This window comes from Pelodiscus sinensis, chromosome 11, assembly GCF_052426305.1.
Source record: "Pelodiscus sinensis isolate ZL-2025 chromosome 11, ASM5242630v1, whole genome shotgun sequence".
Lineage (NCBI taxonomy): Eukaryota > Metazoa > Chordata > Testudines > Trionychidae > Pelodiscus > Pelodiscus sinensis.
In genome coordinates, this window is record NC_143062.1 from 51,371,978 (window position 1) to 51,397,206 (window position 25,229).

Below are 25,229 nucleotides of genomic sequence, written 5' to 3' on the forward strand. Positions count from 1 at the left end.
TGACAGATCTTCTGCTCCATCAATGGTAACCAGAAGGTTGCATGCATGTGTGCTCAATCATGTGTTCTGTGTTGACTTGTGCAATTACTCTACACAGGAGACTTCGATAGATTCCATAAAGACCACAAATCAGATCAGAATCGAAGGTGCCTGGCCAGGTTTACTGTTGAGCAAAGTACAGTAATCTACCAAACCTCTATGCATATGTACCTGTAACAATGGACTCAGCTCAGTCAGTGGGAGGTCCCTCTGCATCCTCGTTTGGACAAAGACTGTCCCCCCCAAGACACCACTTTATATACCGGAACAAATGAGTTACACATCACTTCTGACGTGTCAGGCTACCACCCTCTGATACTACTTAGATACCACCCATCACCCTGTACCTTGTGCTTTGATTAGATCATCTCTACCCATCATGTTGTCATTTTAGACTTTTTCCTGAACCTGGGCTGGTATCTGTGGGGAGTGTGAGTACCAAGGTCTTTTTTAACACGCTGGTGGTACCATCCTTCTGGAATGTGCCTTCAACTTTGACCAATTCCTGTTCTTCAGTCAGTACCTAGTACCAATTACTCTTCTACACCTGGGCCTATTACCAATTAGTGTTTTACACACTCAGCCCTGTTCATGCCAAGTTCTGTGAGCTGGGGCCTGCCTCTTGCTCACAGCTTAGCATTGCTTTATGTTAGCCATATTTTGTCCATTGTTAGCTAGGCCTCAGGCCTCATACCTGGCCTGTGCTACATGGGCTTTTGTTTCAGGCCCTCATCTTACTACAACAAAAAAATTAATTATTTCTGATCATGTGCCAGTTATAAAAAAGTGAAGCCTTTGTCTTTAATGTCACATATATTTGGTCTTGTATTTATAGCTGATGACCCCATGGATACTATTCCTCGAACCTGTCAGCTAAATACAGATGTGCCACAAGTAACGCAACTGCTGAACATGAGTAAACTTCGTCAACCCTTAACTTCATCTGAGTCAGGTATGCTGTAATACTAAAATTATGTGTGTAATGCATAATAATATGATGTGCATGCCGGTAGATACAGCTTGATGTGTCCTATAATACATTTTAAGGGTCTAGTTTACTCACCCAAATACGAGTTGTGCATGCCTAAAATTGTATGTATACATAAATGCACTTGATTTTATAGATGCAAAGATGTATGCAGACTTGAACAATTCTAACACACATGCATGCAGAGTTCTGCAATTTAGAACCAAAAATCCATCAGAATGAGTTTTGTGGGTGGAAATTCTAATATTTGTGTGATTATGTATGCTTGGGTGTTTTGACAATAGAATAGCAAAACCATCTAGAAGATCCTGAACTCCAGGGTTTAACCAGCTTGGATTCTTAAAGGAAAAATCATGCTTCACTGATTTATTAGAATTTTTGAATGTATCCTTAAAGTAGTGCATAAAAAAAGTATTGACCTCATGTATTTAGACTTCTATGAGGCTCTGCAAAAAAGGCTAAATGCTAATAAAGACACTAAATAATCACAAGGTGAGAGGCAAAGTACATTCTGGGATCAAAAACTGTCTGAGACAGAAAACCAAGAGGATTAAATGGTCAAATTTTCATCATGGCAAAATGTTAACAGAGGGGCCTCGAGTAAGAGCCAGAGGAGCCTCAAGAGCCAAAGCCCATGGAGGTGTTAAATATATGCATTAATGAGCTGGAAAGGTGAGTAAATAACATGGTAATAAAATTTGCAGATGATAACGTTATTTAGGTTGGTCAAAACCGGAGAGAACTGTGAGGAACTTGAAAGAGACCCGAAAGAGCTTGGTGAATGGACAACACAATGAAGCTCAGTGTCAATAAAGCAAAATAATGCACATTGGCAGACAAAATGTACACTACTCTTTTACCTTATTGGTTTCTAAATTAATTGTTTCAACCCAAGAAAGGGATCTAAGCATCATTATTAAAGCAGCTCGGTGAAAACATCTATATAATGCACAGCTGCAGTCAAAACAAGGTGACAAAATATTAAGCTCCGTAAGCAGGAGGATGGAAACAGTAGCGAAACTTTTATGTCTTGATTTAAGTCAGTGATGAATCCATAGAGAATATTGTGGAACTGAAGGGGTTCAGAGAAGGGCAACAAAATGATCAAAGAGCTGCGTTAGCCAGCCTAACTATGAGAGAGGTCAGGATTGAGACCTCCAGCGAGGAGTGGGGCATGGGGGAGAGAGTTCCACAGAGTTCCTCCTACAGAATTCTCTGGCCATCCTCTGAAACATGGGTTTAACCAGCAGGGATCTGAATTCTGCCAGAGTCAGGGTAGTGGACTAAATGGATCCTTGAATAGTTCCCAGATGGCCGTCCATGTGTTGATATGTTCGTCTCTGCAACATGCAGGGTTGTATATGCAAAATGTTGTATATACAACCTCAGTTACAAGTAGAGCTCAGGCATTTGGAAAACTGACAGATATTTGTATGAAATATGGTGAAGTTTAAAAGAAAGGCACTATGGGTGAAAAATGTTGCAAATTGTGCTGATATTGTCTGGAAGTATAGCTTCGATCACATCATCCTTACTACATAGGTAACTAGGTTTTATGTCAGACCATTTAAAAAACCAATGCTTGACTACGACGTCTGCCTTCCCTTAGAAATCCTGGGTGAAATCCTGGCCTGTTCAAGTCAATTGAAGTCTTGCTGTCAGGAATTTCACCCCAGGTCCTTTAATATCTTGCTACAAAAGAATGGCTCCTCCTTTTGAACAATTCTGTAATGTTAAAAGATCTCCATTAAAGAATAGCAACAAAATGTGAGAACATTAATTTAAAGTTGTGTGTTGGTAATCTCATGCCTAATATGAAAAATGGTTAATAAACAAAAAATAGTAGGACTGTTTTAAAATATTATTTCAGATAAATACTTAGGATTTTAATTCTTCCTTATTTTTATTTCATACTTCATATAACAGTTTTTTCTAGTTTAGTGTCACAAGACACTTAATTATATGTTTGAATAAAAATTCCACTATACACCCTAGAATTTTAAGTGAATTTTTGTTTTAAAGTTCAGGGATACCATGATGCCTTTCCATAAAGGGCACTTGGAGAATTCTTAACTGCGCTATTTAATTTTTTTATACCTGAACTAAAAATTATTGATAGAAATTCTACTTTAACCTGTCTATTGATAAACAGGTATGCATCACTTGGTGTCTTAGCAAAGACGTGAACATGGAATTCTCTTTGAATAATATCTTCCATTCATTTAATAAACACATAGACACTTTTTTAGCGGCATGCAAAATATAGGTGCACGCATGTTCTGGTAGTCACCTTTTAGGCCCAGTTCTGTTCCCACTGAAGGCTATAGTAAAACATTGCCTCCTGAGGGAGCAAAAGTAGGTCCATGGAGGTGTACACTTTTATTGCCCAAGAATAAAGACTGATTAGTATACAGGTTTCAAAAACAGATTATTTTTAATGTACTCAATAAATATAAATGAGTATCTTCACTTGAACAACAACCCATATACTTAAATAAATCGTATAGTTTGTTTCCAAAAGCGTGGGCAGCATGAGAAAAATCCGAAAATACTGGTTTGAATATTGCATGGGTCTTTTTTCAGGATTTTTATTTCATTAACAGATTACAGTTTTCCAAAATTAAAAGCATGTTGTGGTTTTCAAGTTGACATGTAGGAGTAATTTTCTTGAATTACAAATAGAGAGGTAACCTGTTTGAGAGCAATTGTATTTTGAATGTTTTCAATTAAATTAATAAAACCAGCATGTATCAGTAAATCATTGTGTCTAATTTAACTAAAAATTTACACTGTTAATTCCTTCAATTCCCAACCCACATTAAGCAATGACTGTTTGTCAATGTAGGACTGTAGGAAGTAATTTTTTTTTCATTAATGGGACCTCAGTTTAATTGAATCTAGAATCAAGTCTGGTTATTTAAATTGGGTAGCTCAACTAACTAATGACAAGATGTAGTGGTCCACTAAGCACAGATCAAAACCAGCAATTTACTTAAAAATTAGTACTCTGTTTGCCTGCGTGATTTCATTTCCTTAACACCTACACTGTGTGTGGGGGGGAGGTTCTTTCTTTCTTTGTTTTAAGGAAGGGCAGACATGTTTCTTTTTGACAGCTTTCTGACTGTAAGAGTACGGAAAATATATGTACCCAGAATAAGAATTTGTATAAAAAATAATGTTATTCTTAATGTTTTCTGGCTCTACCTTGTCATATTACTGCATATGGCCCAGCTAATTTAAAATAAGAGTTTTTCATTTTGCATGCAGAGCACAAATATTGTAGACAAACAGTTCCAGTTCTACTTTTTCTTCCTTTTACAGTAAATAATTTACAGGTTGCTTAGCAGTTAAAGGTAGACCGCAGCTACATTTCCACTGTATATATGGAAATGCACAGACCGAAGAAAAACATTCCTAATTTATTTTACATTTTATAAATTTGAATGTCAAAAAATTGTAAAAACAAAAATAAGCATAATTTGCTGAAGCTCTGAATTGGTGATTACTGGTGTGAGCAAAGTTGTGCAAACGTGTCTATCCTCGTATTTCTAAAAAGTTTCTGTATGTCTGTATGAAACAAGAAGTGTTCTGGAATATATTATCTAGGCACTTCTTCTAAGAGAAACAAGTAAGTTTTGTTTGCAATAATGTGGTTTGAAACAAAGATGCATATAGTCTGGCCAGATTCATATATCTTCCAGTAGGAGACCCAATTTTTTTCAGTTTTCTTCTCCTTTTTATGAATGTATAAACTTTTAAGTAATCAGATAAGGTACTAAAAGCTTATATCTAAAAAGTAGGATACATTCCTTGGATGTCTAACACAGTGAATTCTACTGAAAATAATGTAGGGCCAGAGTCTAAAACAGAGAAAGAACAAGTTAAAAATGGACAAGTTAGATGTCTTCAAGTCACCAGGGCCTGACAAAATACATCCTAATATACACAAGGAGCTAATGGAGGAGATATCTTAGCCATTAATGATTATTTCAGGAAGATGGGAGATATTTCAGAGGGGTCGAAAAGGACAAATATAATGCTAATCTATAAATAGGGAAATAAGGACTGTCTCAGCCTCCATCCCAGGCTTTATAAAAATTGGTTTATGAATATGCAAAACTTAAAGACGTTTAAACAATATACCCAATGTAACATCAATTTTAGTGTTACAATCTGCTGAATGTGTGTATCCTATTTTTGTGCATGTGTAATTCTTATACGTGAAGTTAGATATTTGAAATGTAAATCTTTTTAAAGTTCTACAAGTGCTAATAAGGCCCGTTAGTGATACTTCAGTACTCAAACCAATGACCTGTGAATGGTTGTGTTTGTACTATAAGCTCAAACTATTGTTGGTCCTAGGAAGACATGTGACCATGCCACCTAGTACTGGAATCCATTTTGAACCTAGTCTTTTTCCATGAGGTCTGGGAGTGTGGAACAAAGGGTTCCTGCCCAGGAGGAAAGTCCATTAAAGCAATGGGAAGCCATCAGTCCTTTGCCTTCAGCTGGCCTTTCAAATTGCTTGACCCATCCTAAGAGGATTCAGAGAACTTAAGAAGCTGCAGATGCAGGCCAGAGTAAAGATCAACTCTGATTTGAAGCTTTTCCCCTGAGATAAGAACAAGCTGTTAGGATATGTGACAGACCACAGCCTGCAAACTGCAAAACTCTTCTAAAAGGCAGCCATATTGGAAGGTGGGTTAATGCTTTCTTGTTTCCAAATTAATCTCACCTGAACACAGCCCAGCAGCCAGGGTAGAAAATAGAGGCCTAATTAGGAAGCAGCTTCCAGCTGGGGTTAATTAAGCACCTGATGCCAATTAAAGCCTCCAGGGTTCCTATAAAAGGATTCCTCCCAGATAGCAAGGGGGGAGTTTTTGGAAGGCACATAGAGGAGAGTTGAGCAAAGCAGAGCAAGGAAATGCTGAACCCCAAGAACTGGCCTGTGATGAGAATGACTCAGTAAGCGGGGATCCTTGCCTCTAGGGAAATCTTAGGGCAACAAAGGGGGCTCTGTGAGTCTTTGAGGCTCTCAAGTAACCACCAAGAAGCACAGAACCCCCAGTGAGCTACCAAGGGACGCTGTCACAGGTAAAACATTGCATGTAATATGTTTCTTAGTGAATTAGAACTAGCTAGCATTTTTTGTTCATTTTAATTTAAAACTTATTTTGGTCTGATTGTTTTCTTTTGCAACCACTTAAATCCTATTTTTTGTATTTAATAAAAACACTTTTGTTTATTACCAAGCCCAGTGTAAATAATTATTACCTGGAGGGGAAGTAACCACTGTGCATATCTCTCTTTTATTGATAAAGGGGATGGGCCACCTCATGAACTTTCTCTGTGCAAAATTTTGACACAAGATAAGATGGATTTGTTTGGGGGTTTGGTCCCTTTTGGGGGTTGGTTTCCTAGATGCTGAGCCCTTAAAGCTGAGCCCTTCCAGAGGTGGACTGGTTCAGCAGCTGTGTTGCTGAGCAAGGGGATCGGTTACCCCAACTCTATGCCTTGGCGGAGGGAGACCAGAACTTCTGAACAGCAGGACAGAGAGATGGGGAGCACTAGAGAGCAGGAAGGTGGGCATAAGTGCCATGATCAGCACACCAGGGAACAACTCCAATGGGATTTATGGGATTCAGCCCATTACAAGGACAAACTGGGGAAGTGCAGACCAGTAAGTTTAATTTCAGTACCAAGAAACATAACGGAACAAATAATTAAGCCATCAGTTTTCAAACACCTGGAATATAATAAGGTGCTAAGTAACAGTCACCGACAAATCAGGTCAAAACAACCTAATAGCTTTCTTGACAGAGTAATAAGCCTTGTGGACAAGGGGGAAGCAGCAGATGTGGTATACAGTGACCTTAGTAAAGCTTTTGTTACTGTCTCACGCGACTGTCTCAAAAACAAACGAGGGAAATACAGCCTAGATGGAGCATAAGATGGGTGCATATACCTGGTTTGAAAATGGTTCCCAGAAAGTGGTCATCAGTGGTTCAGCCATGGTGGAAGGTTATATCAAGTGGTACCCCAGAGAAATCAGTTCTGGGTTCAGTTCTGTTCAATATCTTCATCGGTGATTTAAATAATGGCATAGACAGTTTTTGAATGAGATCACTGTGATGGGATCCCTAGATGCAGCCTGAGACTAGGTAACCGCTATGCCCCTTGAGTCTCCAGCCTGAACTCTCTCTCTCATGCTCTGCAGGCACTGTTATCACTCGGCACCAATGGAAGTGAAGATCCACATCCAGCTAGATTGCATGATTTCTCCCAGAGCCCCTCATAAAATCACACAGAAAGGCACCAGCCAAACTCCCCCCAGCTCTTAGCCTTTTGCCTCAGGAATATAATGTCTTTCACTTTTTAAGACCCTTTTTTTAGCAATGCAAGATCGTTACTTGGTTCACCACTTCAACAAAGGAAAGTGGATACACACCAGCCTTTGCAAACCTGAATACATTTACTAAGCACTTCAGGCAAACTCCATGGTAAAGATAAACAATAAAACAAGTTTATTGGTTACAAAAGATAGATTTTAAGTGATTACAAATGGTAGGCAAAAAGTCAGAGTGGTTACCAAAGGAAAATAAATCATAAGCATGCAGGCAGGCTAAACTTTCACCCTTATCGCACTAGACAGTATTTATATCAAGCAGTGTTCTCACCCCCACTGGATCTTACAGTCCTTGGTTTGTTTCTTAAACCTGAACCAATCTCCTCTGTTGAAATCTCCTGTCTTCTGAGTGTCCTTGTTGCTTGCAGTGTAGGTGGGGGACGAGAAAAGGCAAAGCAGAGAGCCATTGTGTTCTGTTTTATATCTTTAGTACATGGCTACATCTAGACTGGCATGAATTTCCGAAAATGCTTTTAAAAGTTTTCCGTTAAAAGCATTTTCGGAAAAGCGCGTCTAGATTGGCAGGATGCTTTTCCGCAAAAGCACTTTTTGCGGAAAAGCATCCGTGGCCAATCTATACGCGGTTTTCTGCAAAAAAGCCCCGATCACCATTTTCGCAATTGGGGCTTTTTTTCGGAAAACAGAACTATGCTGTTCAGAAAAAGACTTTTGCCCGAACGGGAACAGCATAGTTTTTCCAGAAAATCACTGACGATCTTACATGAGATCGTCAGTGCTTTTCCGGAAATTCAAGTGGCCAGTGTAGACAGTTGGCAAGTTTTTCCGGAAAAGCTGCTGATTTTCCAGAAAAACTTGCCAGTTTAGACACAGCCCATATGTTTGAAGAACTTAAGTCCAAGCATGTCTGGTGGGCATTGCGTCACCAGCTGAAGCAATACCTCAGGCATCTCCTGTGCATGAGTCATTGAATTGCAATTATTTGGCTGGAAAGTGGCTGGTGATGTCTGTTCAGCACCTACCTGGCATTAGTTACCTCCTTTGTCATTGTCTCTGGAGAGCTACTATCTGGGTGCTGCTTCCCAAAGCCCACTGCACGTTTTAGTGACAACCAAACACAATTCTTAATCGTACATTAATGGTGAATTAATGATACACCTGTTTAGATGTATAGGACGGCGGGTTTCAGTAAATTAAAATATCCTTGATGCCTCCCGTGGCATTACAGGGCGCTCCTCTGAGGCATAAAACAACCAACCTGGGAGGGGTTCCAAGTGCTTTTAAGGATAGGAATACATTATCAAAATGATCGGGCCAAGTGGTCCGAAGTAAATAGGATGAAATTCAACAAGGACAAGTGCAAAGTGCTGCACTTAGTAAGGAACAATCAGTTGAATACATACAAAATGGGAATTGACTGCCTAAGGCATATTGTGGAAAGGGATCTGGGTGTCATAGCGGATCACAGGCTAAATATGAGTCATGTAACACTGTTGCCAAAAAAAATCAGATAGTCTGTGATGTATTAGTAGGAGTGTTGTAAGCACATGAGAGGTATTCTTCCTCTCTGTGCCGTGCTGATTTGGAGTATTGTGTCCGGTTCTAGGGGACACATTTCAGGAAAAACTGAACAAACTGGAAGAAGTCTAGAGAAGAGCGACAAAAATGATTAAAAGTCTAGAAAATATGACGTATGAGTGAAGCTTGTAAGAATTGAGTTTGTTTAGTCTGGAGAAGACAAAGAAAGGACATAACAGCCTTCAAGTATTTAAAAGATTGTTACAAGGAGACGGGAGAAAAATTATTTTCCTTAACTTGTGAGGGTAGGTCAAGAAGCAATGTATTAAAAGTGCAGGTTAGGTTAGATATTACCAAAAAACCTTCTTATTAGGGTCGCTAAGCTCTGGAATAAATTGCCTAGGGAGGTTCTGGAATCTTTCTGTTTGGGGAGAAAAAGGCAAATAAATCAGCCTTACTCCTGTAGAGGGAAGCCAGTTATCAAGTTTAGAAAAGAGGAGACTGGGGGGGGGGGGGTTAGAGGTATATAAAATCATGAGTGGTGTGGAGAGGGCGAATAAAGAAAAGTTATTTATTTGTTCCCATAATAGAAGAACTAAAGGACACCAAATGAAGTTAATGGGTAGCAAGTTTAAAACTAATAAAAGAAAGTTCTTCACACAGCATGTCGTCAACCTGAGGAACTCCTTGCCAGAGGAGGCTGAGAAGGCTAAGACTATAACAGAGTTTAAAGAGAAGCTAGATAATTTCATGGAGGTTAGGTCCATAAAAGGCTATTAGCCAGGGGATAAAATGGTGTCCTTGGCCTTTGTTTGTCAGAGGCTGGAGAGGGATGGCAGGAGACAAATCGCTTGATCATTGTCTTCGGTCCACCCTCTCTGGGGCAGCTGGTGCTGGCCACTGTCGGCAGACAGGCTATTGGGCTAGATGGACTTTTGTTCTGACCCAGTACGGCCGTTCTTATATTCTTACATTCAAGTATTGCTGGCCAAACAGAAATTTTTAACATGGAACATTAGGGATACTCTTCCCAACTGGAGGCAGAGAGGCACTGAAAAACATCATAAAAGAAGGTGTCTTATAGCTAAGGTTCCCACCATCCAGGGAGGATGCCTCTTGCCAGTCATGCAGGGTGAGAACTGCACTCGCGCATACTCAGGAAGAACTTTTGGTTCTTAACCTATGCTTGATGTGGTGTTCTCCAAGATGTGGTCAGTGTGGCTGTGTCAACCTGCCCTCCATCCCTGCTCTTTGGAGTTCTAAGTGTTGTGGGACTACCCTTGTATGGGCACGCAGGGTGTGTGTCTGGCCATGATGAATGGCACTGTGAAAATTATCCCCTCTTGAATGCATGAAGCACATGCATGCTTAGATTGGGATGCACAAGAGTTACAGTTACTGTAACCATGCTTTTCCACTGTTTTGCTTAAAATACTCTAGAGATAACTTGTCCAGATGTTGACCAAGAGAGCAATATATGGAGTGAACATTGCCTCGGTGATGTAATCCAGAATTTGGTGGTATTGTATGTCACCCCGGAGTGGGAAAATACTGCAGTCAGCCAGCTTTTATGTTCACTCATTGCTTGCTGATAAACAAAACCCCACTTAGCATAGCTAGGAATAATTTTAGTCCTGAGAGGAAAGGCCAGAGTGCTGCATATTTGCCATTCTGCTAATCCAAATGGACAACTGGAACAGGGAGCTTGTGAAAATACAGGAAATGCTTGGGCAGTTGATCTTCTTTTTAGATGCTTCTGACCTACACGTTTTATTGTTATGACTAAAAATGCTGTGATGATAAGAGAAAATAAATAGTTTGCAGCAAATAGGAGAATCAGTGATCCGTTAGGGTGATCCGCTAGGACTCATCGAGAATTAAATGCTTTATTTAAAGTTGCTATAAATGATTTTTGGGGAAAAATATGCTGTGGGGCATTCTAAGGACGTTTTTCTTTGGGCAATGAGCTGGCACTTAACTTCCCCAGCAACTAGATGGAAAGAGGAGCCCCAGAAGGCTGTCTGTTCCTTCCTTAGAACCATTTTAAACTTATACAAGTTTAGCAAAGCCTACCACAACTCTCTCTGTGTGTGTGTGTGTGTGTGTGTGTGTGTGTGTGTGTGTGTGTGTGTGTGTGTGTGTGCGCGTGCTTGAGAGCTAATAAAAAAAGTAGTTTAGATAAAAGCACTCTTCTTTATGACAATCATTTATCAGGTGGAAGAACAGTGTCCCCATTGGCTTATTCCTGACACTACCCAGAGAGAAACAATCAAGCAACCACCGCTTTGGATTCTAAAAACCCTGGGTAACATTAGAGCTTAATATTTAGGGGAAAGGGAAATGGTATCATATTCAGCAATGGGAATTTTAAATAGTCTCTTGATGTAATGGCTCCATAGCTATGACAGTGACAGAGATCAGATGAAATCATCATGTTAGGCCATTGCAGTACTTTGGCTAACTTTGTAACAAAGAAGCTTCAGGGGATAGCCAAGTTAGTCTGTGCAGGTAAACTGAAAAAACACCAAATGGTCTGGTAGCACTTTAGAGACTAACAAAAATGTAGAATAATGGTATCGTGACCTATGAAGCCAGGCTTCATGAACTGTGCTTGTTTAGTTTGGAAAAAAGAAGATTAAGGGGGGACATGATAGCGGTTTTCAAATATCTAAAAGGGTGTCACAAGGAGGAGGAGAAAATTTGTTCCTCTTGGTTTCTGAGGACAGGACAAGGAGTAATGGGCTTAAAGTGCAGCAGGGGAGGTTTAGATTGGACATTAGGAAAAAATTCCTAACTGTCAGGGTGGTCAAACATTGGAATAAATTGCCAAGGGAAGTGGTGGAATCTCCCTTTCTGGAGATATTTAAGAACAGGTTAGATAGACATCTGTCAGGGATGGTGTAGACGGAGCTTGGTCCTGCCTTGAGGGCAGGGGGCTGGACTCGATGACCTCTCGAGGTCCCTTCCAGTCCTATTATTCTATGATTCTATGATCGTGGGGGGCTGTGCCCATGAAAGCTCATGATGTCATCTACATGTTTTGTTAATCTGTAAAGTGCTCCCTGACTATTTTTTGTAACAGAGAGAGACTTTGATAGTCCCGGTATTTGTTACTGGATTGTTTTTAGACCATTATATTTTGTTTAATTTCACTTCTTTGGGGATATCCCGCTTATGCTAAAAAAACATCACAGTGCCTTGAGGAACTGTGGAATTGGCCAGTGCGGTCCTGCCAGCTCCAGGGGTTTTTTGGCTGTGTGAGGTGATCATAAGGTCCCAACAACACTGCTTTCATAGGAAGATCAGGTGTGGCATGCATGCTGAGACACTGAAACATCTTCTGGCTGTCCTCTGCAGGACAGCAGTTCAGGTAAGACCTTCTTGGGAATTTCCTGACCCCACCATATCTGAAATTGGCTTGTATCTGAAATTAAAGGGGAAAAGATCAAGTAGGATATGCTCATTTGGGATCTTCCACAACGGAGCCATGTAAAGTAGTTTACCCAACATAGTCAATGAAGCAGGGATTTAAATAATCCCCGCTTCATTAAAATAAAAATGGCCGCCACACTGTCCGGACAATCACCTCATCCAGCACCGCGCCACAGTCTACACGCAGATTGGTCAACAAGGGAAGCCTTTGTCAACTGCTCCCTTATGCCTTGTGAAACAAGGTTTACAGGAGCGGTTGACAAAGGCTTCCCTTGTCGACCAATCTGCGTCTAGACTGCCACGCTGTGCCGGATCAGTTGATTGTTGGCACAGCGCGGTGGCCATTTTTATTTTAATGAAGTGGAGATTATTTAAATCCTCGCTTCATTGACTATGTCGGGTAAACTACTTACGGAGCCATGTAATCTAGACATACCCCCAGTGTTCAAGCTACTCTTAGTATCCAGGTCAGTTTAGTATACTTTCCTGGTATTGGAACGAAACACAAGCCTGTGCTGTTCAGGCATGCTCTTGAGAATGTAAGAGAAAGGATGCTGTTACAATTGCTTTATAAAAGGACTCGCTTTTATTTTAACCAAGGCTTATGCTGTTTTGTTTGTTCACGATACTCCTCTATCACCTGCACTTATTTTGTGTCTGCCAGATGGTTTCACAATTTCTTGACCTTTTGCTCTGTGGTGAATCAGCTCTCAGTCAATGAGGATTCCTTCCTACTCTCCCGAACTTAATGGGAGTTTTCTTATTTATTGTGTCCGGAGTAGGATTGGGCCCTTAATAGTTTTACTCCTGTAAATTGTTTTGGGATTTTTCTAACATCTTTTCCTATGCATGTGTCTTTATTTGAAAACCAGAGTAGTAATCACAGACATAGTATCTGTCATATTTTTCCCTGAGAAACAGTGAAGCCAAAGTTCTGGTGAAAAGTTTCTTACTAATTATTAGATAGCAGCGAAAAGCCTAGAGTCTGAGCTCTCCATGACAATAGATGAAAAATCAGCACCTTTTTGGTCAGGCTTTGGATGAGGGGGATGTAAAAATTAAATGACTAAAATAATGAGAATGATGTATCGAGAGAAAAATGAATGTTTATTTTAAAAAGGACAATTAGATGATGAGCCCTCAGGTTTTCCTATCTAACTACAAAGGCAGATAGCCCTTGGTAACGTAGTAAAATAATTAATGGTAACATCTCTGACCTATGCAAAGTTTTGGGTTTCGCTAACTAGAGAAAATGAAATGCCTTGAGCTGCAGATTTAATCTAATCTTTGTTTTTAACCTTGTACTATGAATATAATATGAGTTCTTCCAGACATTCCTTTCAAAGTTCGAAAACCAGACTCTCCTGCAAATGGAGGCTTTGATAAGTCTAAGCTTCAGTTTCATTAGCAACTTTTGCTTTTATCCAGTAAACTTTGGTTTGGTTTGTTTTACTAATCAAAAGCTCAGATTATTTTTTGGTCATGTCTTCTTTTATCTGCACATATTTGTTCGTTGTCGCAGATGACTGGTATGTGTTGATTTAGGCAGTTAATTGCAGTCAATTAATATGAACATAAACAGAGAATTTTCATGTTAATCAGCTTTTATAATTGGTGCGTGGGCAAAAGGCATCCCAAAGTAGTCAGCAAATTATAGAGATTGACAGTAAACTGAACGGGTCATCTAATATTTTGAGATGGCAGCTGTTAGCAGCAACTGAATGTCACTTCAGGAAGAGGAGAACAAGGAGCTCTTGCCATACAGGAGCTTCTTTTGTTCTGAGCAATACTAGGAAATGATTCAAGTGACTAGTAAATATGTGGACTAGTTGAAATTTTCTAGCTGAAAATTAAAAATTAAAGTAATTTGAATTTAAATGTAACCTGTTTGTTTATTGTAAAAAGTATAAAAGAGACTCTCAGACAGATGTATTGGCATTATTTTATCGTGTTATAGAAAGATCACGTCTCAAAAAAGAAATGCAGTGTCAACTTAGCCTGTGCTAAAAAGGAAGAGGGGCGAATGCTCTGTCTCTTTTCCTTAAGACCACATATTATGGTAACGTTTTCTTTCTGAGCTGCAATATCTTATTGCTAAGACATCCGAGACTTTTAACAGTGAAATGAGAATAATGAAATAAGAATCGTTGGGAAATCTTTTTGTAAAAGGCCTTCCTACAATTATTGTTCTCTAAAGATGAGCTATTGTCTACTTACCCATCCTTCTCCACAAGACAGTTTCAGCAAAAATCTCCATTGATTTTTGTGGTTGGGATTGGTTTGTTTTTTGCCCAGCTATGAAACCAGTTGACATTTTGAAGTTTTTGAAAAAAAAATTGAGAGAAGCTTCTTTCAAATGTTTGCGAGAAAAATAGAGTAAAAAATAGTGCTGGAAAATTACCTGTGTATGAAAGTATTTGCAGGGCTGGAGCCCAGGTGTTGAAAATGTGGCGGCTCAGTATTAGGGTAACCAGATGTGCTGTTTTTAAAGGGACAGTCCCATATTTAAGCCTTCCTGCAGGTGTCCCTACTTTGTGTTAAAAATGAGGAAATTATCCTTATTTTCTCTCTCTCCCCTCCCATCAGAGCTGGTGGTCAGATCCTTGCTCACCAGCCACCCTGCCATCAGCGTGGTGAGTGTTGTGGGTCCGTTGGCTAATGATGGGGATACGGGCACAAGGCTGGAGGTTGGGCAAACTGCAGAGTGCAGGTCTGGCCACTCCCCCTTGTGCTTTTTCAGTGCAGTTCCTGCTGCACGCCAGCTCTTGGCCAGCAGGCCCCCTCATCTCCTCCTTTTCCAGCCAGCACTGGCTGCTCGCTGTGGTGGCTGGTGGGTGCTGGCAGGTGGTGGCCTGTTTCATGTTGCCTCTGTTGCCCACCCATCGTCCTTTTATATGCTCCCTCTTTCAGTGTCCTCTCCCAGCTGTGCCTCCCAACTGCGCTGCTGCTCCATATCCCCCTCGGCGAGGCACATCCCTGGTGCAGAATGAATCCTGGGTACTTCCTACCCACGCAGTAACTGGGGGGCAAGAGGTGGTTGGGTTATGTTGGTGGCCAACAGCAGGTTGGAGCTGTGAGCTGCCTTTCTAGGGGCAGGAAGGGACAAACCAGAGGGGAGCGGGAGGATGGGAAGGGGGAAGAGATGTCCTCTGCCAAGATATGGGCCAAGTCATCCCTACCCCTTGCAGCTGGAAGCCCTTCCTTCCTACACAGGGCCAAAAGGCGGGTGCTGGCCACTAATAGTGTCTGCGTGTCCAGTTATGCCAGACAAATAATAAGATAAGAAAAATTGTTATAGGGTCAAAGTTACCACATTTTGGGGCACCTGGAAGTTCTTCTACCTTTTCTGATCCCTTGGTCTGGTCCTTTCTGGTCTGATATTTTCCAGTTTGGTTACGTCTAGACTACATGGGTCTGTCGACGGAGCCATGTAAAATAGTTTATTCGGCATAGTCAAAGAAGCGGGGATTTAAATAATCCCTGCTTCATTAAAATAAAAATGGCCACCGCGCTGTGCTGAAGATCAGCTGATACAGCACAGCATGGCAGTGTAGACGTGGCGCCATCGACAAAGGAGGCCTTTGTCGACCACTCCGGTATGCCTCATGAAGAAGGTATAGCCTTCTTTGACTATGCCGAATACACTATTTTACATGGCTCTGTCGACGGAGCCAAGTAGTCTAGACGTAGCCTTTGGGTCCATGTTCCCTGTACACTTTTTATATTACAGATTATATAGTCTTTATCCAATAGACTTTTAGCACATCAACCCTTTTGATTTTAGGTAATCCAGACATTTCATGTGTACAAACCTCGCTTACCCAAATTCTTTATTTTTCCTCTTGGTTTTGCCATTTCTTGGTCATGCTGTTTTTGTGTCACCTTACCCTCGGTTTTCCCAGGAAAAAAAAGGGGAAGGTAATTTATTATTATATAATATGTATTCCTGCTTCTGTCTTCCATCACAACATGTGATCTTCATCTAATAGCAATAGCATTTTAAGCATATTAACCAGTCTGTGTAAAGGGTGAATTGACAAAGCCACGCTTATGCCAACTAGGACTTGGCCTCAGTGTTACCTCATCAAAACTCATTCACTATGCATAATTAATTATAAATCATTAAAAATATAGCTATCAAAGCTCTTAATCTTGCTATTAACAATTCTTCTATGTCAGTGGCATAAGTCAATACATGTGTATTATCTTCCCTTAATTATTAGAAAGAGGAGGAGTTATGGGGAAAAGTGATGATCTTTTATTGTCAACATTGCTTATCATCTTTAAACATGGCCTTTTCTTTCAAAGTCCAGGATTTGCTATTGAATTCCTTTTAATGATATCCCAGCACTCCCCAGTGATTTTAGTACTTGCAGGAAACTGTAACTCCCCCATTGAGCCAGAATATAATGCCTCACCCATTAAGGTACATAAAACATGTATAATGATGATATAATAGTTTCTGACTATTCCATGTGTTTATAGTATCTTTTGCATTGGGCACACTATCAAATGGAAAAGAAAGAAGATACATGTGTGTGTTGTCAGCAATATGCCTGTTGTAGTATTAGCAAGAAACTTAATTATTTTTGGAAGCGTGATTTTTCCTGTATGATTTATGAAATAATTATTTAAATGAATAGAATAACAAGAATGAAGAAATGAGAATTTGCTACTGTGTCATATACTGTAATATATCATGCTTATAAATATGCTCGGTCTAAGAATCGTGTTTGAAAAGGTGTCTTTTTTGTTTTTTAAGTAGACCAGTTAATTAACAGAGGACAAGGCAGTACACATAACAATAAAAATCAAGATGTGTCTCACATTGCATTTGGATCCAAGGTCCTTGGACCACCTCCACCTTCTGGGAGAAGATTCAATGCAAGGACATCTGGAGAGGTAGGAGGAAGCGTTAAAGTATCAAAACCAGTTCCACTTCCCTGATAGGAGCAACTTCAGTTATCTCTTGGGAGCCAAACTCCAGCTTGTTTGACTGCAACAGTAGAACTGTAGTTTTGCAAGAAGGTTTTCTTCAGAATTCAGTTCTTATGTCTTGAGAAAATTTCTTTATTTTCAAAGTGCTGATTTTGTTTTTGTAACTAAAAGTCAGAATGAAGCAGACATGGAGCCCCGCAGCCCCACAGGGGCCATGGTTTGCCTTTCCTGGCCAATGGGAGTGTCGGGAAGTGCCACAGCCTCAGGGATGTGCTGGCCACCACTGGGAGCTGCAGGGGGCCAGGCCTGTGGATGGTCAACACAAGCAAAATGTCTCGCAGCTCACCAGAAGCTTACCCCGACGGGCTGCGAGCCAAAGCTCCCTAGCACCTGCCCTAGTCATAGCAGAATGCCTTCAGCAAGGGAGGCTGAGAGAAACTAGCTCCTCCGGAGAAGAGCAGTGGTTCTTGTGATGGGAAAGGGATTAAAAAGTATGGTTCTAAGTCTGTTTAATAAATTATAAGATGCCTCAATTGGTTCCATATAAAAACAGTGTGTTCACAATGTGAATGATCAATAAGTTGCAGGACCCCATCACACGTTAAACGCATTCTAAGGGATCACCCGTGCTCCTATAACCTCAAAAAATGACACTGGCCTCTGCTCAATAATAGCCTCCTATTTGTAGCTTTTCACAACAGAGAATGCCCTGGTGGCAGTCCCACAAGTCATGTCACCTCATTCCTTTTACAGTTTCTCTCCTATCACGGCGTGCCCCTGGGCTTCTCACCACCATAAGAGGGAGTCAGCATCTCCCTGTCCCTACAGTACCTGCCCAGCAACTCAGGATGTAATCCGGCACATGCCTTTCATCTTCCATCGCCTCCATTTCTTCCCTCTCCTATTAATTTTTCTTTGCCTTTCCCAACACACAGTTCTCGCTCATCTGCAGTGTCTGAACCTTTGCTGAAAAAGTATCTAACAGTTGCTTTGGTCACGGTCTGTCATTAACCCAGATGCCAACACCATCGAGATCCCAGGTTTTTTCAGAAACTCACTTTGCTCAGCAGAATCCTAAAATGTGTTTACAAGAGGTTTCAAACTTGGGTCGTGGATCTGCCAGGGAAAGCACCGGGTGGGCCCATGGCGCTTTGTTAGGACACTGCGTTGTGCAGCTTCCCGTGGCTGGACATGGCAAACCAGGCCCTATGGGAGCGGGCGGAGCTTTAGAGGAAACAGAGTCACGTGCCCACCAGGGCTTTCCCTGGCTGGTCTGCCACCCAGGTTTGAAACCCCCTGCTCTAGAGAGTACTGGGTGGAGCTCAGGATTTTGAAGGTGTCAGGCATTGGGCTAACAGTGAGAAAGTCGCCCCAAACAAGGAAGAGGTGCCATGATTTTTTTCCTACAAAGTTAATGTTTTAAAAAAAAAAAAAAAAAAAAAAAAAAAGGACTGAGGAAAATCGATTATAAAAAATAAATGTAATCCAGAATCTGTTTTAGTGTAGTTTGGAGACTGATTGTAAAACTGTTACATCCCCTTTCATTCAGTATTTGTTTTCTTAAGATAATAAAGTCTTTGGGTAGCCGAAATAGCAGATCATGCCAACAGCTGACATTAGAAAAAGGAAGCGAGTCGATACGAGATACCAAGAAGTCTGAACCATCTCCCTCACCATTCTGTGAGCCTTTTGATCAAGGAGACAAAGAAAATATTCACCAAACAAATCCAATTACAAGTCATAATGGTAAGACACTAAAGTGAACTGTATGTGATGACTGATTTATTGCAGTAATATCAAACAGCTTGTGTAAAGCCATGTTTCAGCTACAGAAGCTTTCACATGCCTCTCACTTAAATGTGAGCCTCTTCATCGCTTGAGTTTAGTAATGTTTTTGTGAAGTTTGCTAATTATTGAAGACACTTGTGGGAGACAATGTTTGTTCCTTCCCAAACTCTCCTGTCTTCCTATTTGATAATCCCATGACTGAAATCATAATGGTGAGGATGATATTATAGGCAGAGCTGGTCATTTTAAGAATGCTTGTCACTTTCCCATTATAAACCCCGTTATTTTCCGTTGTATGCAACTTTGCCAGACTTTAATAATCTCAGCTAAAGATTTCCAGGTTTGCTGTAGGCGGAATTATTTTTAAAAGTTTCAGCGAAGATAGTTCTGCCATTTCTTAAAAAGTTAGGGCCAACTAGGATGCTTCATCAGTGTTAACAGTGTTTCTAGCCATCTATGTGAAGAGTTCCAATGCCTCCATGCTTTGAGGGGGATACCTGTGGGGGCAGTGAGATACGTTTGTTGTCTTCAGGAAAAGTTATCCCTATGTGGCCAGAGTACAAGAGGCTGGCTGAGCTTCCTCCTAATTCTAAGAAAATCCCTATCTGACTCCAGATAGCCCACAAGCAAAGCAACAGCTGCACCACATTGTTTGATCAAGAAAAAAGTATGTTGTGCTGGGATCCAGGAGGCCTTGAATTCTAGCCTAAGCTCTTCCGCTGACTTACTAATGATTGTGTTCACTTCATAGCCTTCATTACTGAGCAATACTTCATACCGCCTGCCTTAGAAAAAAGCAGGTATAATAATGTACATGCACACATGGCGTGACTGAGCATTTACACAAGTTCTCTAAAACAGCTGGAACTAGGAGCAAATCTCTAATATAGAAAACCCAAGTCTCACCCACGTAGGAATGCTACATTTCAGAAGGAATCTGCATGTTTGGCTGTACTGCTTATAACCACGAGCTGACAAATGCTGCCTTCAAGAATAAGAACCTAGTAATCCTGACTTCCTGCACTCTTCTGTTGACTAGCTACTAGTTAAGTAAATCACTGGAAAAAGACGTACAGTGTATCTTCTCTTTCCCAGAGAACACAGTATCCTGCTGCTACTTAACTGTATACTATTGGTGCAAAAGTACCCTACTTAATTTAGTGTGTTCCAGGGGGACAGTGAATGAGGCAGAGGTTTGCAGAAAGAGAGAGAACACTCTCCTGTGTTTGTAACAGACGGAGACTCGGAAAAGCTCAGTTCTGTTCCTGACTCTTCCTCAAACCGCCTACGTTATGCTCGGCAAGAGTAATGCAAGTTTTTGGATTCTGTGCAGGTGAAATCTTATGGCCCCTGATGAATAGGATGTCAGACTAGTTGATTCAGTGGTACCTTCTGATGTTACACTCTGTGAATATATGATGTGTGTGCAAGGTGGATGAATAAATAATTCACAACCACCTTTAATTCTGGCAATTCCTAACTCAGGTGTTTGACTTTGCAGCCTTATTGTGCTTTTAGCGAAGCTCTTGTGCATGTAACTGTATTCATTTCTTCAGCAACAAATCCAGCCTCCGAGTCTGTGTTGTGGAGAGTATAATGTTGTGAAATCACAAATATCAAAAGGTTAGAAATAGCTAAGAGCTTATCTTCACAGTAAATTACTGCTCAGCAAGCCAGGGCGTTACTCTGTTGTGCCACTTGTGCTGTGTGGACCCTGTTACATCGCTCTGGGACTTGTGCTATGCCATAGCAAAGATTATTGCACATTATTGCACATCATGCTAGCACTTTGCAGATTCATATCAGAGCTTGCTGCACGGGAACTTGCCAGTAGTCAAGCGCCAAGGAAACTGGTCACTATGTAAATAGACTCCATTGTTAAAGCAGTTTGAAAGACTCATCCAAGACATGATCCCACACCATTGATGTCAATGAGAGCTTTGCAGATGTGATGGATTCCAGCCCCCGTGGTGCTGGGTCCCCAGTATCCTGTCATGTTGAGTCTGACACGCTAGTCTGCTGCAGCACAGACACAGGGTCTGGGCCATGCCCCCAAAGCTTCAGAACTTAACTGAAAACAGCCCAGCAAGACACCTGTCTCCAGCAGTCAGATACCCAGCCCCTCTAGAGGCCAACGCCCCAGATAAATCCATCTCATGCTGTATAGAGATCTACACGGCACAACCTCCTGAAATTCACCCTCTTTTTCATTGTAAAGAGAGAGGTGTACAGACTCCTCGCCCCCCTCCCAGTAGCAATTCCTTACACTGGGTGGGTTAATAAGCAAAAGTCATTTTACGAAGTATAAAAGGTAGGATTTAAGTGGTCATAAAAGATAGCACACAGAACAGTGTTGGTTACTAAACAGAATAAAACAACACACAAGCTAAGCTTAATACAGTACAAAACTGGGTGTGTATGATATCTTACCCTCAAAGTTTTTCTAATAAGCGTCTTTCAGATTAGAAAGCCTTCCAGCTTGGTCCAAATCTTTCCCCGGTTCAGTCTTAGCTGAACTGCAGTCATCTTGGGTGGGGTAGCCAAGGAGAGCGGACAACCAAGTTTACCTCACTCCCCACTCTTAAATAGGTTTTGCAAAAGCCAGGAATCCTTTGTGTGGAGTCTCAATTTTCCCTTTGCTCTTGTGGGAAAAATACAACATCCACAATTCAAAGGGGTAACAAAATACATGACTATGCAGCACTTTAAAGATTAACAAGATGGTTTATTAGGTGATGAGCTTTCGTAGGCCAGACTCGCTTCCTCAGATCAAACTGTGGAAGAAAATTGTAATGACCATATATACCAAAGGGATACAATCAAAAAAAGTGAACACACATAAAAAGGACAAATCCTGCTGTAAAAGTGCCAATGCCTGAGATGATAGGGCATCCAGGATTTCCAGGCTTATGGATCTGGGTAGGAGATAGAATACCCATGGTCAAGGCTCTAGAGGTGTGTCCTTGTAGATCTGTTCCTGTGTTATTCAGGGAATTTCTTGGGTATGGAGTGCAGTTTCTTTTGGTACTGCTCAATGGGATCCATGGATAGTGACCGGTAGAATGTGGTGGGTGACACAGCCATGTGTCTTGGTAAGATCCACCATAGCCTGGTCCTCCCAGGCTACTGACCACTATTGCAGATCATTGTCCTGAGTACTAGGCCATCAAGTACTTAAAGTGTTACTGATGTCCCTCACATAGCATGACTACATTAATAACAAAGGTTTACACCTCATATTTCTGATACGTGTATACAAAAATTCAGAAATTAGAACCTTTCCAGTGATATCTCACATGAAGGATCTCTCATAAAGCATATTCCAGCTATGAACAACCATACTAGGTCAAACCAACTGTCCATCTAGCTCAGTGGCCAGTATATCATATTCATAAGCGTATTCCCATCAAGAATATGGAATGGCCCATTGCAGCAGCATTGGCCTTTAATTCCTCTAGGGTGCTGCAGGAAACACTGAGCAAAAATTTCAGAAGCAGATTCCCAAGCTGTGCATGTGGGACAAGACCTAATGGATGATTTTCTGGTGGAAAGTCCGCTTTCTCATATTATAATTTTTACCTTACTTTAAAATATTGCAATATAATGATTAGTAGAGGCACAAATAAATGACCTATACAATATCTAGAATTAGGAAATCTCCCTACAAGTAAAATTTCACAAAAATGAAAAATCTTCTCTACACACCAATACATTGTTCTTTCCAGTATTATTCCCTGAGAATGTGTTAAACACACTGGCTGTGTCTACACTGGGCCACTTATTTTCCGGCTGCTTTTCCGGAATAACTTGCCAGCTGTCTACACTGGCTGCTTGCTTTTCCGGAAAAGCAATGACGATCTACTGTAAAATTGTCAGTGTTTTTCCAGAAAAACTATGCTGCTCCCATTCGGGCAAAAGTCCTTTTCCGGAAAAACTGTTCCGGAAAAGGGCCAGTGTAGACAGCACAGTAGTCTTTTCCACAAAAAAGCCCCGATCGCGAAAATGACGATCGGGGCTTTTTTCCGGAAAAGCGCGTCTACATTGGCCACGGACGCTTTTCCGGAAAAAGTGCTTTTTTGGAAAAGCATCCTGCCAATGTAGATGCGCTTTTTCCAGAAATACTTATAACAGAAAACTGTTCCGTTTTAAGCATTTCTGGAAAAGGGTGCCAGTGTAGACGTAGCCATTATGTAATTTCTATAACTTACAATCATTATTTCAAAGTGAAAGTTTGGGGTTTTTTTCCCTACTCAAATGTTAATGAAACAGCAGATCTGCACATCATGCAGCCCTGTCCACTAGAAGCACCATCCGAGACAAGAATGGATGTAGAAGGTTAGGGTTTAAAATGGCTGGCAAAATCGATCTGAGATAATCAATGGTATGGCAACTCATTTTGTGTTACTTTACATCTCTGTTCTGTCCAGGGTAAGAAACTCTCTCTGTTGTAAATTTTAAAGGATTCTGAACCAGTTCACATAAAATATGAATGTCTGTGCTGCAGGGGATTATGGAAATCAACCACTGTGCAATAGAATTGCTTTGGAGCATTGATAAAGATTTTCAGGATTAAACAAAGAGCACCAGAGCAGTGCATAAATAAAAAACCTCCAAGCTTTCATGATTAAAGGAAGGGAATTACATTATTCTTTAAACCTTATTCAACTTAACACCAAAAAAACCCCAGTCATTATGAAATTTGAAACTTTTACTCATCCCAGATGATAATTTTTGGTTTTAATTTTTATAGTGCCAGCATGGACCCACTTTCAGTTTTAAAGCTGAAGGGTTTAGACACGTAATACAGATTGAACCTCACTAGTCCAGAATTCTCTGGTCCAGAAACATCCAGCGTTCGGCAGATATGAGTTAGCTGAATGTCCACTCTTTGGGGGTGTGGCCAAGTTTCCTGCTGTCCCATAAAGTCTGTTTACACCAGTCCCTCCTCTCAGCATTCTGTGCTGTTATTTAGCTCTAATTTCCCCTAAATGGCCTCTCTCCGCCCACAAGTAGTGGCAGTGTTGGTAATGCTGCTGGACTAACGGTTGGCAATGTACAGCACACGTGCCAGAAGTGGCACATGAGCCGATTTTGAGTGACCTACGCAGTCCGCAGTGGGAGCTCCAGCCGTCCTTCCTCCCGCACAGAGTGGGGAGCCCACGCAGCTATAAGGCTTGGAGCACCAGCTCCGGCTTCTGGGTGCACGGGACAGGGGGAGGTGAAGAAAGCCCTGACCAGACCCGGCTTTCCACTCGTGTCCACCCCCAGTGTCCCCAGGAGCCGCTGCCGCTCCCCTCTTGCCTCCACAGGACAGCACAGGGACCACGCGCAGAGGCAGGACAGCCCCCTCCCCCCGAATTGAGGCCCCGCCCCTACATGTGCACCACTTCTGCTCCGCCCACCCCGGCCCTGCTGGCATGCAGGGGCCCACAGGTAGGGGAGGGCGGGAAGAACTGCCCTGCCCCTGGGGGCTGGCCAGGACCCTCCCCAGACAATATAAGAAGGCGGGATCTGGGATGTCTAGAGTTGGGGGGAGATAAGGCAGAGAGGGGGGCTGGGCAAGAAGGAAGCAGTGGGGTGGGGGAGTCTACCCCCAGTGCCCCCAAGAGCCGCCTCTCTCTGGGGTGGGGACAAAAGTGATGTGTTCAGGGTGTGGGACAGACCTGCCAGCATGTGGGATGGGGTGTAGGAGGGAGCGAGGCCGGGTGGGAGGTAGGGTGCAGAAGCAGGCTGGATGTAGGGTGCCTGGCAGGGGAGAGGCAGCAAGAGCAAGAGAGTGTGCAGTGTGTGGCTGGGGGGAGGGTGCAGGAGCAAGAGAAAGGGTAGGAGCAAGCTGGGGGTGTGGGGTCTTGGTGGGGGAAGGGGAGTGAGTGAGGGGGATTGGGGCATGGGGGTCTGGGCATGAGGAGGGACACTTACCTGGTTTGGTGCCCTGTTACCCTCAGCAGGGAAAGGAGGGGAGGAGCTCAGCTCCCTCCTGGGCTTCCCAGTCCCATGACTGTCCAGTTCATTTGCCCTGCCAGAGACATTGGCTCCCAGCGTCCCCCCACAGCAGGGCTCTCAGGGACGTGCCACAGGCTACGAGCCAGCCAGCCCTGACACTGGGCTAGGTATATGGGGATCTCTCACCTGGTGCACAGAGGTAGCTGGCCTTGGGCTCTG

General features: G+C 41.9%; 1 protein-coding gene across 6 annotated transcripts in view; it reads left to right on the forward strand.

The window, feature by feature from the left end:
- CFAP20DC (CFAP20 domain containing) overlaps positions 1 to 25,229 on the forward strand; it is a 215,555-nt gene that overhangs the window by 104,740 nt on the left and 85,586 nt on the right. For 4 of the 6 annotated variants that reach the window (XM_075938429.2, XM_075938436.2, XM_075938433.2 and 1 more), the window contains 3 exons: positions 875 to 991; positions 17,104 to 17,243; positions 18,845 to 19,025. In XM_075938429.2, coding sequence (XP_075794544.1) covers positions 875 to 991; positions 17,104 to 17,243; positions 18,845 to 19,025 — 438 coding nt within the window. The remainder of the gene's footprint in view (positions 1 to 874; positions 992 to 17,103; positions 17,244 to 18,844; positions 19,026 to 25,229) is intronic. The other 2 variants (XM_075938431.2, XM_075938437.2) reach the window with 1 other exon arrangement.